We start from the raw sequence: 19,393 nt of genomic DNA on the forward strand, positions 1-19,393 counted from the left end.
AGTGCAAACTTTCAAGTGTCTACTAAAAACTCATCTCCTTCCATTTCTGGGTGGTCTTCATCTCCTTCCATTTCTGGGTGGTCTTCATCTCCTTCCATTTCTGGGTGGTCTTCAGGATGTTTTGTCGGAGCGTGAGCAGCAGGACCATCGGCAGGCAGTGCATCATGTCTGTCATGGTTTGGGACAAGGTCAGCTTTAACCGTGGTGTCCAGATACGCGAGTGGGTCAACATCAACCAGCAATTCATACATTTTTGTCCTCCACAATACAGCCCTTTCCTCAACCCAATAGAAGGGTTTTTTTTCTCTGCATGGCGGTGGAGGGTCTTTGACCGACAACCATATACCAGGGGAAATCTTTACAGGCAATGGAACTGGCCTTTGGTGATATACTGTAGGTGTGGGGTGTTGTAAAGGCTGGATCCGGCACACCAGAGGGTTTTTCCCCCGTTGCCTGGTGAAGGGAAACGTTTCCTGTGATGTGGACGAAGTCCTCTGGCCGGTCCCAGAACGACGTGATGCTGAGGCATAAGAAATCTCACATTGACTTTGCAGTTGCACAACATTTTAGAGTTTACTGTAATATTATTTTCATTTAGAGCTTTCTATTTCTATGGGCTTTTGCAGCTGGACTACTGTATTCTCATGCAAGTGCTGAATATAAATATATTCAATATTGTATTAGAGTACTTACAGTATGCAATTTATTCATAGTACTAAGTTATACTATTTATTGCAAAATGCATTACTATGTAAAATAAACATATTTTTATTTAACTACATACCCTGGATGCTGTGATCTCCATTTTTATATGTAGTGTCTAAAGAATGCTCTTTATATATTGACTGGCTGTAACGACTCGTCATGGTGTAGTGTTGGAGGGAACCAGGCGCAGGCAGATATCACGTTCGTTGATTTTATTAAAACAACAAACAAACCAAACACGAACGGAAAACAATACTAATGACTGAATGAAATAAAAGTGCGCAACATGCGTCTTAACAATAAACATTCAAACAGTACATTAAACAACACTCACCGATTAACCTACAAACAGCAACAATGACAGCGACAGCAACAATGATCCACAATGTGGGGAGCAGAGGGGAAACATATATACACATACAAACGATTCAAATTGGGACCTGGTGTGGAAGATTGGAGACATGTGACAGTCCGGGATGTGTTCGTGAGAATATGCGAACTTGTGAAAATATGGCACGGTGGCGCTGCTGCTCACCACACCATGACACTGGCTGTGTGTATGATCTGAAGGCATTGTTTGATTTTGAGAACGAGATGACATGGTTTTGTGGGGGGTGTTTGATTTTGACACAAGAGTCAGGGGTTTTATGAATGTAGTTTGAAGATTTGGATCTGTGTTTACAGTTTTGAGAAAATGGGTCAAGGTTTCAAGAAAACTTTAATATCAAGGCAATAGAATGAATAAAACGTATCAAAACAGTTCTGATTTAGACACATTTATTTAGACAAATTAGATGTAAATGTAGCTGAATGACTGCAATTGGTCAACTGAGGATAAAGAAAAACGTACGTTAAACAAGAAATAGAATAATTAAGAAAAAGTGTTCAAAATGAACCGTTCACGAATCTGAAAGCCTGCATCCTACTGCGACTAGTTAGGTGCTGGTGCCTCTACCTCGTCAAGAACAAAATTGAAGAACATGCCGTGTTTTCTCTTGCATTCCATTTGGGTAACACTTTCAGATAAGGGTACATTAACTACCATTAACGAATACAGTAGGTAACATGAACTAACGATGAACAAGTACATGAACAAACAGTTAATAATGATAACATTTAAATAATTTATGATTTACAAATGCATTAACTAACAGTGTGTAGTGTCATTTGTACATGTTGACACAAGACGTAAACTCATGTTGTTTTTTGCGGGAACACACAGTTTTGACTGTAATTGTTTAATGTTGATGCAGCACATGCATTCACGTAGCTTGTTTGCCTGAATAGGTTGTACATTATCAATAAGATAATCGTACACTGGACCTTTCGATAGTTGCCTGTTAAAGTCTATGTAGAGTGTTGGAAAAGCATAGTAATTCTATAACTGTGAAAGACAGAAAACCCACGTTGAATGTAAAATGCCACGATGGTGATGCCTTCCTGTTGTTGCACTATAAGGGTTAGCGATTAGCTAGTTCCGGATAGCTGGCTCCTGTTAGCTGTATGCTAGCTGCAGTCAAGTGTTTGTTAGTTTTTGTTTGCACTTTGCTAGCTTGCTCAGCCATGTTATATTCGTGTTAACATTAAGGTCATTTGCAATTGTTTAATCCATATACCAGATTGTACTACACTAGCTGAACATGAAGGTGTTTTACAAATAAGTACAACATTACTGCTATATAAGAACTTTGTGAAATGTAATTAAGGGCTTGACAAAATTACATTTGATTGACTAATTAATCAGCATGCACTGGGACGGTTTGCAGCCGAGTGTGAAGCGGTGGGGATGAAAATCAGCACCTCCAAATCCGAGGCCATGGTCCTCAGTCGGAAAAGGGTGGCTTGCCCACTTCAGGTTGGTGGAGAGTGCCTGCCTCAAGTGGAGGAGTTTAAGTATCTAGGGGTCTTGTTCACGAGTGAGGGAAGGATGGAACGGGAGATTGACAGACTGATCGGTGCAGCTTCTGCAGTAATGCAGTCGATGTATCGGTCTGTCGTGGTGAAGAAAGAGCTGAGCCGCAAGGCGAAGCTCTCGATTTACCAGTCAATCTACGTTCCTACTCTCACCTATGGTCATGAGCTTTGGGTCATGACCGAAAGGACAAGATCCTGGATACAGGCGGCCGAAATGAGCTTTCTCCGCAGGGTGGCTGGGCGATCCCTTAGAGATAGGGTGAGAAGCTCGGTCACCCGGGAGGAGCTCAGAGTAGAGCCGCTGCTCCTCCACATCGAGAGGGGTCAGCTGAGGTGGCTTGGGCATATGTTTCGGATGCCCCCTGGAACGCCTTCCTGGGAAGGTGTTCCGGTCCCGTCCCACCGGGAGGAGACCCCGGGGAAGACCTGGGACACGCTGGAGGGACTATGTCTCCCGGCTGGCCTGGGAACGCCTCGGTGTCCCCCCGGAAGAGCTAGAGGAAGTGTCTGGGGAGAGGGAAGTCTGGGCATCCCTGCTTAGACTGCTGCCCCCGCGACCCAGCCCCGGATAAGCGGAAGAAGATGGATGGATGGATGGATGGATGACTGATTAATGTGATTGTTTATTTTTTTGCATAAGATTTACCTGTCAAAGAAATTACTAATCTCTTCCTCCATGATGTCCATGTTTCTAGAGTGGTTGTTTTACAAATTGTCTTTATAGCATACACTTAGTTAATCCTTTCATTCTTGAAGGGAGTATTATGTGCTATCACTAGTATTTTAACACCCAACCATTACTCTATTGGCCCTCTGAGTAACTATTGAGCCGGAATTAAGCATTAATAAAGGATACCTCACTATTACAAAGAGCGACCTACGTGGTGGTTTGGGAAACAGGCGTATGTCTGTCATAACATAGTCCCACTTAAGGCTACATGTATCGTTAAACCATCCTAAGTGCTACGCTATTGGGAAACTGGGACCAGGGCAGCTCCACCACTCCCCCATGACCAGCCCAGAGCAGCCCCACCACACCCCCATGACCAGCCCAGAGCAGCCCCACCACACCCCCATGACCAGCCCAGAGCAGCCCCACCACTCCCCCATGACCAGCCCAGAGCAGCCCCAACCACACCCCCATGACCAGCCCAGAGCAGCCCCACCACACCCCCATGACCAGCCCAGAGCAGCCCCACCACACCCCCATGACCAGCCCAGAGCAGCCCCACCACACCCCCATGACCAGCCCAGAGCAGCTACACCACACCCCCATGACCAGCCCAGAGCAGCCCCACCACACCCCCATGACCAGCCCAGAGCAGCCCCACCACACCCCCACGACCAGCCCAGAGCAGCTACACCACACCCCCATGACCAGCCCAGAGCAGCTCCACCACACCCCCATGACCAGCCCAGGTTATAGTCGTGATAGTATGCATAGTAACAGCCTGTTATGTTCACTGGATACAGATGATGTGCTGCTGTTAAGTATGACTGGGTTAGCAAATGTAAAGTAAAAACTAGGTGGATTTTGCACCAAGATGTGTGTCTTGGTGAGAGAACACGTGTCTGGGTGAGAGAAAATGTGTCTTGGTGAGAGAACACGTGTCTGGGTGAGAGAAGATGTGTCTGGGTGAGAGAAAATGTTTCTTGGTGAGAGAAGATGTGTCTTGGTGAGAGAAGACGTGTGTCTTGTTGAGAGAAGACGTGTCTTGGTGAGAGAAGACGTGTGTCAGTCTCCAGGAGCAGTGGAGGTGGCCAGGTAGTCTGTCAATCTATGGCGACAAGGTCACTCCATGTGCTCAAGTATGTCAACCAGGACTGAAACACCTCAGTCCACAGAAGCTCCGGAAGCAGCTGGGAATGGGAGCTGTAAGCAATACTAAGGAACATAGACTGGTATGTTCAGCTCTGAAAGCTAATCGAAGAGGATCAAGGCTGACGAAGTTAAAAGGGCTTTCAAAGCTTAGAGAAGACAATACAGGGAATTTAACTCCTTCACACAACACAAAGGATGTAACTTTCTTTCTAGCTTTATCAGCTATTTCCACAGTGTAGACAGATTGACACCTTTAGTCTCAAAGGAAATAACTTTTGTTGCAGCACTGACAATCACTATGTGGCAACTTTACTGACCGGTTTACACTTTCACAGTACCAAAGGAAGCAACAATTGGGTCGACCACAACATTACAACCTTACAGTTATTTGAGTAATTGTCAATTAAAAAATAAATCTGAATAATAGCCTTGACAAGGACCAGATAGAATGTTCAGTAAGTTTTATTTTTGATTCTCTACAATTTAATTACACCACTATTGTTAAGACTGATTACCGAAAAGGCTATTCATACTGCCACTATAAGGTTTCAGTGGGATATTGTCTTCAAAGGTGAATTGATTAGAAACGCCTCCCATGGTGGAAGCAGAGGCGTAACCCACTAAACGCTCTAAAGCCCGAAGCCAAGAATATTTTCACAAGTTTATCTTCGTCCTCTTGGATGAAGGGAAGCAACAATAACACGATAATAAGATAGGCCCAGGTTTAGGATAGGGCCCAGGTTTTCACCGACAGCAGCTGATCCCCTGTGTGGATGGAACAGGGCCATTGCCTTGCTGAACAAAGGCCAGCAGCAGTTGTCTCTTCCCATTTAATCCCATTCATGCGGGGCAATGCCCTTAAGAAAGTACATGAAACACTGAGCAAAGGACATGGTGTGAACAGATAATAATAGATGAGTTCAGTAACTCTAGTGCTTTTTGATTTAGCTCTGATTTAGCTCATATTATGAGGACTGTTTCTTTATGGCTGAGGTTGATGTACATGGCTGACTTAAGATAAAAGTGAAGAGAGAAACATACTCTATATATACTTGTATGCTGTCCTAGACTACCTTGACGTTTAAAAGTGCTCTGAAATGTCCAATTGAAGTAATGCGCTCTCATAACATGGCAGTCTAAATCAGGAGGTTTAAGAAAGGATGATGCGTTCTGGAATTGTTAATCCGCTCCTCTTACCTCAGTGATCCACATCCAGAACCTTTCATTATGAGATTTTAAAATAATCGTGCCCCAAGGCCCATCTCCATATTGGGCTGAGCCCCACCATTTATAAACAGGGATGCAGTCCAGGAGAGACGGACCAGGAGACAGACCAGGAGAGATGGACCAGGAGAGATAGACCAGGAGAGATAGATCAGAAGAGAGACAGACCAGAAGTGAAACAAGGTACCAGACAAACATCCAGCAGGTAAGCACAAAGATGGCTAAAAAGGCATATATCAGTTACAGAGCTGGTCTGGTGATTTTCTCATTACTGGTGGTGATCCTTCGAGAAGAAACTAGTCCAAGAGACCACCACTGACCCCTGTCCACTGACCACTAACCACTGACCCCTGACCAATAACCACTGACCCTTGAACAATAACCATTGACCCCTAACCAATAACCACTGACCAATAATTACTGACCACTAAACTCTGACCACTTCACACAAATGACCAGGTAAGGTTCATGAAATTTCGCACATGCCTACATATACTGCAACCAAAATATGTGGAAAGAACTCATATGTAAAGACGTTCCTTGTTCTTCTCTGCTCAGCTTTTCGAGATGGGAGACATGTTGATGGAGGAGTTTGGGGTGGCAGGTCCATTTCTGCGTAAACCCGACAAGGAGCGTATGGAATGTCAGACTAGAACTTTTGACATAAAGAGGGAGTGCTATGTGCCCGACCCAGAGGTGGAGTATGTTAAGGGAACGGTCTCCAGTAGAGACGGGGCCAAAGTCACAGTTCAGACTGAGTTTGGAAAGGTAAATGTTTTCATACTTTGATTTCAGATTTTTCTGAAGGTATCATTTAACATGGGGGAAGTATGTACAACTTCATATAATTAGTGATTTGCTTTTACCTTTATTTATAATAAAGAATAGATCTGTACTTCTGTCATTAATTGAATCTGCTTTCAGACTGTAGTTGTAAAGGAAGATGACTGTCACCCCCAAAACCCGCCAAAGTTTGATAAAATTGAGGACATGGCGATGTTCACCTTCCTGCACGAGCCTGCTGTGCTGTTTAACCTCAAAGAGCGTTATGCAGCCTGGATGATCTACGTGAGTACCAACCTGCTGTCTGATATTTCCATTATATTTAAACCTTACAAGTCACTCACACTTTAACCTACATCTCTCCCGTCTCCCACAGACCTACTCAGGACTGTTCTGTGTCACTGTCAACCCCTACAAGTGGCTTCCAGTGTACGATCAGTCTGTTGTCAACGCTTACAGAGGCAAGAAGAGGACTGAAGCTCCTCCTCATGTATTCTCTGTCTCTGACAATGCCTACCAATACATGCTGTCAGGTAAAATGCTCCTTTTGCTAAATAGAAAAACAATGGGGAAAAGAGAACTAAATTAAATGACAATGACTGGACCTTTTCTTTCAGACAGGGAAAATCAGTCCGTCCTCATTACGTAAGTCATTCAACCAAAGCTTATAATTTGAGGCTATTTATAACATAAAGACATTTATAAATAGCAGCATGTATGTTCATGTCCAGTGGAGAATCCGGTGCTGGAAAGACTGTTAACACCAAGAGAGTCATCCAGTATTTTGCCAGCATTGCTGCTGTTTCTGGAAAGAAAACTGCTGCAGAAGAGAAAAAGGTAGAAACGTCCTTTTCTATCCTAATAGAAACACCCTTTATGGCTCTATGTACATTGACTAAGTCTATTCCTGTTCACACAGTACTAATGATATTCACAACAGAATTTGAATATTGTATGTATGTTGGTTTCTAGGGAACCCTGGAGGATCAAATCATCCAGGCCAATCCTGCTTTGGAGGCTTTTGGCAACGCCAAGACCATCAGGAATGATAACTCCTCCAGATTTGTAAGTTATTCCCTCTTGTTTGGGAAGTAAACACTTTTCTCCTGCGTATGTGTGTGTTATCTTATGATGATTTCTTATGATGATATCTTACAGGGAAAATTCATCCGAATTCATTTTGGAGTCAGTGGGAAGCTTTCATCTGCTGATATTGAGACGTGTGAGTAACATTTCAAGTCAGTCAGATTTTAACCTTTCTTTGTGAATAGATTTATGATGATAACTGTTCCTTTTAATGCTAATCAGATCTTCTGGAGAAGTCACGTGTTACTTTCCAGCTCAAGGCTGAGAGAGACTATCATATCTTCTACCAGATCCTGTCCCAAAGAAAACCAGAACTACTAGGTGAGCATTAACAACATTTAATTAGGTCATTAACACAACAATTTGCAACAATAAGAAATAAAAACAGAATGCAATAATGTGCAAATAATTGAATCCCTATATTTCATTTAAAATAGTACAAAGACAACAAATCAAATATTGAACCAGAGAAATGTTATTGTTTTTGGAAAAATGTATACCCATTTAGAATTTGATGCCAGCAACACATTTCAACTAGGCTTGCCTGGTTCTTTTTCTTATTTTTTTGAAAGACTGCATAGTAAACGAATAACAGATATGCTTGGTGTTCAACTTTGCTGTCCACATCTTTTCAGAGATGCTTCTCATCACCAGCAATCCCTATGACTATGCCTTCATCTCCCAAGGAGAGATCGCTGTAACTTCCATTAATGATTCTGATGAACTCATGGCTACAGACGTAAGTTGATGTTCATGGAAAATCTGACTTTTCTCTTGGCGTCTGAACACCTTTCTTTCCAATATCAAAATGCCCTTTCATACTGATCCAGGATGCCTTTGATGTTCTGGGCTTTTCCCAAGAGGAGAAGAACGGCATTTACAAGCTGACTGGGTCCATCATGCACTATGGCAACATGAAGTTCAAGACCAAACAGAGAGAGGAGCAAGCAGAGGCAGATGGCACTGAGGGTAAAAGCTGAGCTTAGCTTTGCACTTCAACATAATTTGTTTACCAATAAAACGTTGTCTTTTCTAGATGTAGACAAAATCGCATATCTGAGTGGCCTGAACTCTGCTGACCTGGTGAAAGGGTTGTGTCACCCAAGGGTCAAAGTAGGAAATGAATGGGTCACCAAAGGTCAGAGTGTTGACCAGGTAAGTCACCAAAAACGTACATACATTTTGAAGAGCTAATATTTGTAACCGTAAAACAAACTTCTGTATATAGTTGCTAATTTTATATAATATACATTCCTGTAATTTCCTATACGTCATTTCTTTTTATTTCAGGAATAAATCAGTGAAATCCTAATTCCTGTTTGGGAAACAGTCACTGACGTTAAGCGAGTAATACATTTTCTCAATATTTTGTAGGTATACTACTCTATTGGTGCGCTGGCCAAATCAATCTATGAGAAGATGTTCCTCTGGATGGTCATAAGAATCAACGTTACTCTGGACACCAAAAATGCTCGCCAGCACTACATTGGTGTGTTGGACATCGCTGGCTTTGAAATCTTTGATGTGAGTGTTTATGGTATATTTGACAAAAGGTCTAAATAACAAAACGATTCATCTAAACCCTTGAAGCCAAAGAATTTAAGAACTGAACTTCTTTTCCAGTTCAACACCTTTGAGCAGCTGTGCATCAACTTCACTAATGAGAAGCTGCAGCAGTTCTTCAACCACCACATGTTTGTGCTGGAGCAGGAAGAGTATAAGAAGGAGGGAATCATCTGGGAGTTCATTGACTTCGGCATGGACTTGGCTGCCTGCATTGACCTCATTGAAAGGGTTGGTGTCTTCAGTTTTTACTTGTGTTGAAAGTGTAGCATTTATAAGGACAATCTTTTAGTTTTTCTAATATTTATTCACTAAGGTTTTCCTTAAATGAATGTATTTTGATTCCTTCCCTCTAGCCCATGGGTATAATGTCCATCCTCGAAGAGGAGTGCATGTTCCCCAAGGCCAGTGATGCGACGTTTAAAGCTAAGCTGTATGACACCCATCTGGGTAAAAATGCCTGCTTCCAGAAACCCAAGATTGTTAAAGGCAGGCCAGAGGCCCATTTCTCCCTGGTTCACTATGCCGGCACAGTTGATTACAACATTGGTAACTGGCTGGTGAAGAACAAGGACCCTTTGAATGAGACTGTGGTCGGACTCTTCCAAAAGTCGAGTCTTAAGTTCCTGGCCAACCTCTTTATCAGCTATGCTGGAGTAGATGGAGGTAGAATGTTTTTTTTTCTATCTGCAAAGACTACAAACTACTAATGTAAGTAGTAACTGACATGACAGTGGTAATAATGGAATATTTGAATGTATATTTTATTACAATACAGGTGATGACAAAGTGGCTGGAGGAAAAAAGAAGAAAGGTGGATCCTTCCAGACTGTGTCAGGACTGCACAGGGTGAACAATGTTTACTCTACAATCATATTAAATATGTAGTTCATTTGACATGCCGGTATGTTACAGATTTGCATCAGTTCCATTGTAACTCATAAGGCACCACCTTGGAGACATTCAACTGAAGGAAAATTCTACTTTTGTCGTACTCAAAGGAGAACTTGGGTAAACTCATGACCAGCCTGAGGTCCACTCATCCCCACTTTGTGCGCTGCCTCATCCCCAACGAGACCAAGACTCCTGGGGCCATGGAGAACCCCCTGGTCATGCACCAGCTGCGCTGTAACGGGGTGCTGGAAGGCATCCGGATCTGCAGAAAGGGCTTCCCCAACCGGATCCTGTATGCTGACTTCAAACAAAGGTCAAAATATGTTTTCCTGAATAAATGCAACTGCTTGTCTAACCTCATGTTTGATTATTAAGATAGTTGTTTTCTGATTTATATTCAGATACCGCATCCTCAATCCCAATGCTATCCCTGAGGGCCAGTTCATGGACAATGTGAAGGCTGCAGAAAAACTGCTAGGCTCCCTGGACATTGACCACACCCAGTATAAATTAGGACACACCAAGGTGTGTTTTCTAAATAAATGAAAGGCAGAACTACGTGTTGAGCCAGGATGGAAATATAAATGTCACATTCATTTAACCCAGTTGGCTGATTAAGGGCCAAATCTTGTTTACAGTGCTAACATGCTGAAATAAAGGCTTTGGGCCAAGTTCCATCAAATAAACACTTCTGACATATTTTGTTGTAACTCGACCATGTGGCAGATTGAAATCTAGCTACTTCAAACTAATTTAAGGTGACCATATGGAGGCATCAATTCAACAATAACACATAAATCTTTCATTCTGATGGATACTAACCGACAATCATTACCTGTGAAATGGCAAGTCAAAATATTGGTGCTAAATTAAAGACAAACAAAGCCAATTTATTTACTCTTATCAGGTGTTCTTCAAGGCTGGTCTCCTGGGGACCCTTGAGGAGATGAGAGACGACCGTCTCTCCCTCATCATCACTGGCCTACAGGCTCAAGCACGTGGTCTAATCGCCAGATTTGAGTTCCAGAAAATTGTTGAACGCAGGTTGGGATAAGAGTAAATGCATCATCTTCAGACAATTTGGTGAAGGATGAAAGGGTGGCCTAACAATGTACTTCACAATTTTCACAGGGAAGCATTACTTGTGATTCAATGGAACGTGCGTTCCTTTATGGGGGTCAAGAATTGGCCCTGGATGAAGATGTTCTTCAAGATAAAACCTCTGTTGGTTTCAGCAGAGACTGAAAAGGAGATGGCCAACATGAAAGAAGAATTCCTGACGCTTAAAGAGCTTTTTGCTAAAATGGATGCCCGTCGAAAGGAGCTGGAAGAGAAGATGGTCTCTGTTCTCCAAGAGAAGAATGACCTACAAATGGCTGTCTTATCTGTGAGTAAACTACACATTTCTTCAATCCTCTGGTGTACCTTCAACTGCAATACTTTGCTGCAGTTTTGTCAGAGGGATGTTCTTTCTAATGCTCGGAATGACTGAAGCCAAGTCAGATAACAGCCCCAGCCTAGTCCCTTCATAAAAACCAAGTCAATCTTGGAACAGTTAATGTAAAAAATAAATAATAAAAAATTGTTGAAAAATCATAATAATAATACATTTAAGTTGCTGGGGCTTATTAGAACTGATGAAAAATAAAAGTATAGCATAACTATGTGAAACAATGTTGTTTTGAAGTACTGTTATATGGGTTATTAAAGATTAATTGTGCAAATTTATCTATAGTCAAGCCATGCAGAACAAAGTTGGTTTGCTCTCTCTAGCTTGAGTAATCCAAGAGATTTAGGCTTAATTTAAGGTTCAATATTTTGAAATGCATAAAAGAAATCAAAAGGTTTAATAGATGCACACCACTGTAGATCTTAGTGGTCCAAAGAATAATAATCAGAAGTTCTCATGCTATGCTAAATCACCTAATATGAAACATTTTCAAAACCAATATTACAGTGTATGCTATAGAGCCAAATGCAAGGTTTTAGCTTAATTGTACAAATACATACATAGGGGAGTGTATTCCTTATTTAAAGTTAGCATTTACTAACAAGGTATTTTATTTTAAAATTAGCATTCTGAAATACAACACATACACATGCCATATCATTAGGCAAGCCTTTCCATAATTCTTAATGAAGAAAATTACAAACATATTCCAGTGGGTGAATATCACTTAAAATCTCCAAATCAAAGTAGCTACCAAATTTTCTAACTAGCCTCTATATGCTCTATAGTTTTCTAACAGGTTTGGAACACCTAGGAATACTGCAAAGGTGCCCATTATTGGAAATGAGAGGGCCTAGGGAAAGCGAATGGTATGGGATTTATAATTTTAGCATGAAAGGCACTACTTTCAGCAGAATCTAGACTACCATCCAAGAAGTGACCAGAACCAACCCTGCTAAGTTTCAGAGATTTGTAATAAAATGTGTAGAGTAGTGTAATTGTAGTAGAGAAATTGAAGACTCCAAATATTGTGCCACAAAACAAAGCCTATATTTAAAATATATTGACCCTTTTACAGTCAGAAGACACACTTGGTGATGCTGAAGAAAGATGTGAGGGTCTGATAAAGAGCAAGATCCAGCTTGAGGCCAAAGCCAAAGAGCTGACAGAGAGGCTGGAGGATGAGGAGGAGATGAATGGAGAGCTGACTGCTAAGAAGAGGAAGCTGGAAGACGAGTGCTCTGAACTAAAGAAGGACATCGATGACCTGGAGCTCACCCTGGCCAAAGTGGAGAAGGAGAAACATGCCTCAGAAAACAAGGTAACATCGTCTTCATTCATATGATAGAAAATTGTCTGGAAGAAAGCATAACACTGCTCTCTTTTCTTAGATTAAAAACCTGACCGAAGAGATGGCAGCTCTCGATGAAATGATTGCCAAGCTGACCAAGGAGAAGAAAGCTTCTCAGGAGGCACATCAGCAAACCCTGGATGACCTGCAGAGTGAAGAGGACAAGGTCAACACTCTGACCAAGGCCAAAGCCAAACTGGAACAGCAAGTTGATGATGTCAGTGTCAAACTGGAATTGATCATATTGACAAGGGAATTATTAATGTGAAAAATATTTGGGTAATGTTCGAATGTTTTGCATTATTAGCTTGAAGGGTCTATGGAGCAAGAGAAGAAGGTGAGGATGGACCTTGAGAGAGCCAAAAGAAAGCTGGAGGGAGATTTAAAGTTGACCCAGGAAAGCCTAATGGACCTGGAGAATGACAAGCAGCAGACTGAGGAGAGGCTGAAGAAGTAAGATATCAAGAAAATATATTGAAACCCCCCCCAAAATTATTCAAAGAAATTAGGAAAGACCAAATTAATGGATATGCTTTACTCAATAGGAAGGACTTTGAAATTAGCCAACTCAACAGCAGAGTTGAAGATGAGCAAGCCATGAGTTCCCAGCTCCAGAAGAAACTGAAGGAGCTGCAGGTATTTTAAAATCCTTGTTGAAAAGGGAATATTTTAATAACACTTTTTTATGTTCCATAATTTCCAGAACATAAAAAATCCTGTCCTTTCAGGCTCATATCGAGGAGCTGGAGGAAGAGCTGGAAGCTGAGCGAGCTGCTCGTGCCAAAGTGGAGAAACAGAGAGCTGACTTGTCCAGAGAGCTGGAGGAGATCAGCGAGAGGCTGGAGGAGGCCGGAGGAGCCACTGCTTCCCAGATTGAGATGAACAAGAAGAGGGAGGCTGAGTTCCAGAAGATGCGACGAGACCTCGAAGAAGCCACTCTGCAGCATGAGGCCACAGCCGCCACTCTGAGGAAGAAACACGCTGATAGTGTAGCTGACCTGGGAGAGCAGATTGACAACCTCCAGAGAGTCAAGCAGAAACTGGAGAAGGAGAAGTGTGAGCTCAGGCTGGAGTTAGATGATGTGGTCTCCAACATGGAGCAGATTGTCAAGGCGAAGGTCAGTGGATTTATCATCGCAAAATCCATTTTTTTATAATCTTATATCCTAAACTAAACTGCGCATGTTCTTATTTTCAAATTAATTAAGGCTGTGTTGACAAAAAAATATATGCTTTCAGACAAACTTGGAGAAAATGTGTCGCACTCTAGAGGACCAGATGAGTGAATACAGAACAAAAGCTGAGGAAGGACAGCGATCCATCAATGACTTCACAATGCAGAGAGCCAAGCTTCAAACTGAGAATGGTATAACAAAATCAATGATTACACCATGTAATGCAATGACAAAATTGACTAACACTAACAGCCACTATAAATAGCCCCTTTTTGCAACAAGAGTTTTGATTAAATGATTTGATTCAGGTGAACTTGCCAGACAGTTGGAGGAAAAAGACTCTTTGGTCTCCCAGCTGACCAGAGGTAAGTTGTCTAATGTTCAGCAGATTGAAGATCTCAAGAAACAGCTAGAGGAGGAAGTCAAGGTATGTATTCATACTACATATGTATAGTCCATTATATGTTTCCATTCAGTCTCCGGCTGAGTGACAGACGATATTGTAAATCCATTTACCAGGCAAAGAACGCACTTGCCCATGCAGTGCAGTCTGCTCGCCATGACTCCGATCTTCTGAGAGAGCAGTATGAGGAGGAGCAGGAGGCCAAGGCAGAGCTGCAGAGGAGCATGTCCAAGGCCAACGCTGAGGTGGCCCAGTGGAGAACCAAGTATGAAACTGATGCCATTCAGAAGACGGAAGAGCTTGAAGAAGCAAAGTAAGGATGTTTTCTTGCTTTCTCCTCACATCAAACCTAAAGTAACCAACTTTGTCTGAAGAAGCAATACAATAGTGTTTGGTGAATGATACATAAACTACCAGTAAACAAGCATTACATATTGGCTTTAAACATGTAAGCTGCTCCTAAATGCATTCATATTAATGTCAATCTAGGAAGAAGCTAGCTCAGCGTCTGCAGGATGCAGAGGAAGCTGTAGAAGCTGTAAATGCTAAATGTTCCTCCCTGGAAAAGACCAAACACAGACTCCAGAATGAGATTGAAGATCTGATGGTGGATGTAGAGCGATCCAATGCAGCTGCCGCCGTTCTGGACAAGAAGCAAAGGAACTTTGACAAGGTATTATTATGGGATGCAAAAGTTCTCTTAACTTTATTATCATGATATACTGTTTATTTAACATGCCCGTATAATTCTAATAGGTCCTGGCTGAGTGGAAGCAGAAGTTTGAGGAGTCTCAAGCTGAGCTGGAAAGCTCCCAGAAAGAGGCCAGATCTCTCAGCACTGAGCTCTTTAAACTCAAGAACTCATATGAAGAGTCTCTGGATCATCTGGAGACCTTGAAGAGGGAGAACAAGAACCTGCAAGGTCCGACCATTCGTTAGATTTTCAGTATGCTGAGTTATTCCAATACTGTGATCGCAAGACTCTGATACATTTTATTTTCCTCACAGAGGAAATCTCTGACCTGACTGAGCAACTTGGTGAGGGAGGAAAGAGCATACATGAGCTGGAGAAGATCCGTAAACAGGTTGAGCAGGAGAAGGCTGAAATACAAATGGCTCTAGAGGAAGCTGAGGTAAGACTGACATATATCTACGGGCAGGAATTGACCCCATTTTCTGCTGGTGAAACGATCATAATTAATTATACAAACTATGAGTGCTGTTTTTTCTTAGAGTTCCCTGGAGCATGAGGAGGGAAAGATCCTGAGAATTCAGCTTGAGTATAACCAGATCAAAGCTGATATTGATCGAAAACTTGCAGAGAAGGATGAGGAAATGGAGATGAATAAGAGAAACCAGCAGAGAGTAGTAGATACCCTGCAAAGCTCCTTGGAGTCAGAGAGTCGCAGCAGGAATGAGGCTGTCCGACTGAAGAAGAAGATGGAGGGAGATCTGAATGAGATGGAGATCCAGCTGAGCCAGGCCAACAGGCAGGCAGCAGAGGCCCAGAAGCATCTTAAAGGACTCCATGCCCAACTGAAGGTAACATTTCCACAGTGTCAAATCAAAAACACTAGTGCCAGTAGGTGAACACTGCACATTTGGTTACAATAATGGAGCCAAAAGGGACTGTAAAACCATTTTAACAATTTCAAAATTCATACATTCTTGCCAAAGGATTCTCAAATACAGCTGGACGATGCTCTCCATGGCAGTGAGGACCTTAAGGAGAACTTTGCCATTGTGGAGAGACGCAACAACCTGATGCAAGCTGAACTGGATGAGCTCAGGTCCTTGGCGGAGCAGACTGAGAGAGGCCGGAAACTGGCTGAGCAGGAATTGCTGGATGTTAGTGAGAGAGTTCAGCTGCTACACTCACAGGTAATGACATAGGAAACCAATGGATAATCATACTAACCACACACAAAAATGTAAGAAACTTGTTCATATGTGTAGAACAACAGCCTGCTGAGCCAGAAGAAGAAGTCAGAGGGCGACACAAACCAGCTTTTGACTGAAGTAGAAGAGGCAGTGCAGGAATGCAGGAATGCTGAGGAAAAGGCCAAGAAGGCCATTACTGATGCTGCCATGATGGCAGAGGAGCTGAAGAAAGAGCAGGACACCAGTTCTCACCTAGAGAGGATGAAGAAGAACATGGAGCAGACCATCAAAGACCTGCAGCACCGCCTGGATGAGGCTGAACAAATCGCCATGAATGGAGGCAAGAAGCAGATCCAGAAGCTGGAGGCCAGAGTAAGTGCTGTCTGAGACTAAGCTACCTTTTCTTCTATTATATTTTTAACATATCTAGGTTTAATATGGAATAGTAACAACATGAAGTAAAATAGTGTCCCTATCGTATTTTTAGGTGAGGGAGCTAGAGACTGAGCTAGAAATGGAGCAAAAGAGGAGCAGTGATTCTGTGAAAGGAGTCCGCAAATATGAAAGACGAATCAAGGAGCTCACCTACCAGGTACATTACATTTGAAGGTGTGGTATTAATTCATGTAATCAGAATCAAATTACGGTAAATATATGAACCTCTGTTCTCTCCTTTTTGGTTGCAGAATGAGGAAGATCGTAAGAATTTGAGCCGTCTACAGGACTTGGTGGATAAACTGCAGCTGAAGGTCAAATCCTACAAGAAGACTGCAGAGGAGGCCGTAAGCAGAAAACCTTCCATCATCCAACTGAAACATCTGTCAATTAATATTTTTGTGGGCAGGAGACTAAATCATCAATATGTTTCACAGGAGGAACAAGCCAATTCTAATTTGGCCAAGTTTCGCAAGATTCAACATGAACTGGATGAGGCAGAGGAGAGAGCTGACATTGCTGAGTCTCAGGTCAATAAGATGAGAGCCAAGTCTCGTGATGTCGGTTCCAAGGTCAGTAATTGCAGTTTCTGTCTTGTATCCATTATAATTAGCAAATTCTCCCATGTAATATTAAATAATTTAATAGCCATAGTATCATTAACATTTGACATTGATATTCATTGGTTTTCTGGCATCCTTTGTGTTATTTGAATTGCTTGCTGCAGGCTAATTGTCCAGCTTGCTCAGGATTAATTAGCTTTTTTGGAAAACACATTTTTCATGGTTTTATAGTAGTTACAGTGTGTGTTAGATATTGTACTCTATATGCTTACCAGTTGCAGATCTTCATTTATAGGTTTTAGGTTCATAAAGGTATTCAAATTAAAGGACAACTGTTGTGTCTACAGTAACTTTTCCTTATTAACAAGGCACTAAAATGAATTATATCTCAGGCTGGTTTGCCCATGGCATTATTATTACTCAATATTTAATAACCACTTCACTCATGCTTATATTCATTTCATATTTTGACTTTTAATCTTTAGTAATAATTTGTACATTTCAGTGCAAAAGATTTTTATAATAAAGGTCTATTATCCATCTTGTCTTTTATAGAAAGCAAAAGCTAAGGAGTGAGGCCAAGGTTTGTGATGCCAGCTTCCAGCTCAGAAACTCTGGGTATAAATGCCACACCTTCAGTTTTCTGTTGTTAATAGCACAGTAATATTGGACTTCAAATGTTATCTTGACTAAAGATAAGTCAAATAATTACTAAATTATTTACTAAATGATTTGACTACTAAATTAAATAATTACTAAATTATTTTACTTGACATCATTAATCCTTTTTCTGTAAAGTTTGGTAAAATGTGATTTAATTTGCAAGTATGCAAGGTAGTAATTTCTGGAAATAAATGTTTTAGTGCAGAATGCCTCATGCATTCCACCATAATAAAGTCACAAAAGTTTAAATTTGAAAACTAAAATATATAATAAAGAGAAACATTGGAATGTTGTTCATTTGGGTTAATATTCTGAACAGATTTTTTATCATGGAGAACAGACCTTATGAAAAGTTCTCAAGTGAACGTTTGAAAATCTATTGACTGCGTTCAATGTTCTCCATGTAACAGGAGACAAAAAAAGAATAAAGTCTATTTAAATTGCATCCCTGTGTGTACGTTATCTTGTGTCCCGAAGGTTTTTCATGCTAATGTTGACATAATGATTGGTGTTGATGCTGTTCATAGGAGTTCCAGAATCTTTAGAATAAATAAACAAGTTCACAATATTATTATATTTGTTTGTACATACTGATGAGTTACATCAAATTGTACCATGATGGTATTGATCAGGGATGTCACTAGAAAATAAATCAGACTTGTTTTGGGGGGTCTGGGCATACTATCTTTTCATCATGTATTTTTAGAGTAACGGGTGTAAAATCTATCAAAATAAGGTTTTTTTTGGTCAAGGCTGGCTAAAAGAATACCTGTCTCATAGTTTGTGTTAGTCACTGATCTAATATGACTTCTATCCAAATAAAGAAATTAAAGTCCACTCTGTCCTGAAACATCCGACAACAACAAAGGCACAAAAACAGCTGTATTACGTAGCCAAAATACTTTTGTCAACTATAGTTCATAGTAAATGAACATCTACATACAGTACATTTTCTACTCTGTCCCTAGAAACTTCCCCCACTTAGCCCCCCTAAATAGGCCTAGTGACATCCCTGGTACTGATATTCAATCATTTTGGGGGCAAATTATTGCATATTTATAAAGCTATATGTTAATGTCACAGAGAGTTAGCCTGCCCTTACTAAATATCTGCCACATGTCAACAACGGGAAGTGTCCTCTGACCTCCAACATCACGACCAACATGTGCAATATTCACACTGAGCAATCTTTACATCTCAGTAACAGGATGAAGCACCTGAAGTGTCCACTGCTACCTTGGAAGTTGATGGTTGAAAATTAACATTTTCACCCGTTTTACACCATAACATTATTTTTTAAAGCTGATGCATATCTTGAAACAGGTGTTGTTCATTGGCTGTTATCTGTGTGATTGCAAACAAATTAGCAGCAAGATCAGAGTTTCTAGGTGTAAACAGCCATTGTCCGGCAATCCATTATGACTTGGAAACGGCAGAGCTTGGATGGTTTTCATGCACTGCTTTGCATAGAGTTTCAGCTT

The 19,393-nt window shown here is 41.4% G+C and overlaps 1 protein-coding gene across 1 annotated transcript; it reads left to right on the forward strand.

Moving 5' to 3' along the window:
* Window positions 1-6,140: 6,140 nt before the first annotated feature.
* Window positions 6,141-17,978, forward strand: LOC106023710 (myosin-6). The gene is made up of 37 exons (XM_029119913.2): window positions 6,141-6,433; window positions 6,590-6,733; window positions 6,825-6,981; window positions 7,066-7,093; window positions 7,180-7,285; window positions 7,421-7,513; window positions 7,607-7,670; window positions 7,757-7,855; window positions 8,170-8,273; window positions 8,365-8,503; window positions 8,571-8,689; window positions 8,909-9,058; window positions 9,158-9,328; window positions 9,454-9,763; window positions 9,876-9,946; window positions 10,099-10,304; window positions 10,393-10,516; window positions 10,899-11,035; window positions 11,123-11,378; window positions 12,520-12,762; window positions 12,833-13,009; window positions 13,100-13,245; window positions 13,338-13,428; window positions 13,521-13,910; window positions 14,032-14,158; window positions 14,276-14,394; window positions 14,487-14,683; window positions 14,860-15,043; window positions 15,127-15,292; window positions 15,379-15,503; window positions 15,604-15,912; window positions 16,048-16,251; window positions 16,327-16,623; window positions 16,739-16,843; window positions 16,938-17,033; window positions 17,124-17,258; window positions 17,805-17,978. Exons 1-37 carry the CDS (start codon window positions 6,233-6,235, stop codon window positions 17,823-17,825), a joined length of 5,811 nt encoding a protein of 1,936 aa, XP_028975746.2. The 5' UTR covers window positions 6,141-6,232; the 3' UTR covers window positions 17,826-17,978.
* The last annotated feature ends 1,415 nt before the right edge of the window (window positions 17,979-19,393 follow it).

Source organism: Esox lucius, chromosome 5, assembly GCF_011004845.1.
Source record: "Esox lucius isolate fEsoLuc1 chromosome 5, fEsoLuc1.pri, whole genome shotgun sequence".
NCBI lineage: Eukaryota > Metazoa > Chordata > Actinopteri > Esociformes > Esocidae > Esox > Esox lucius.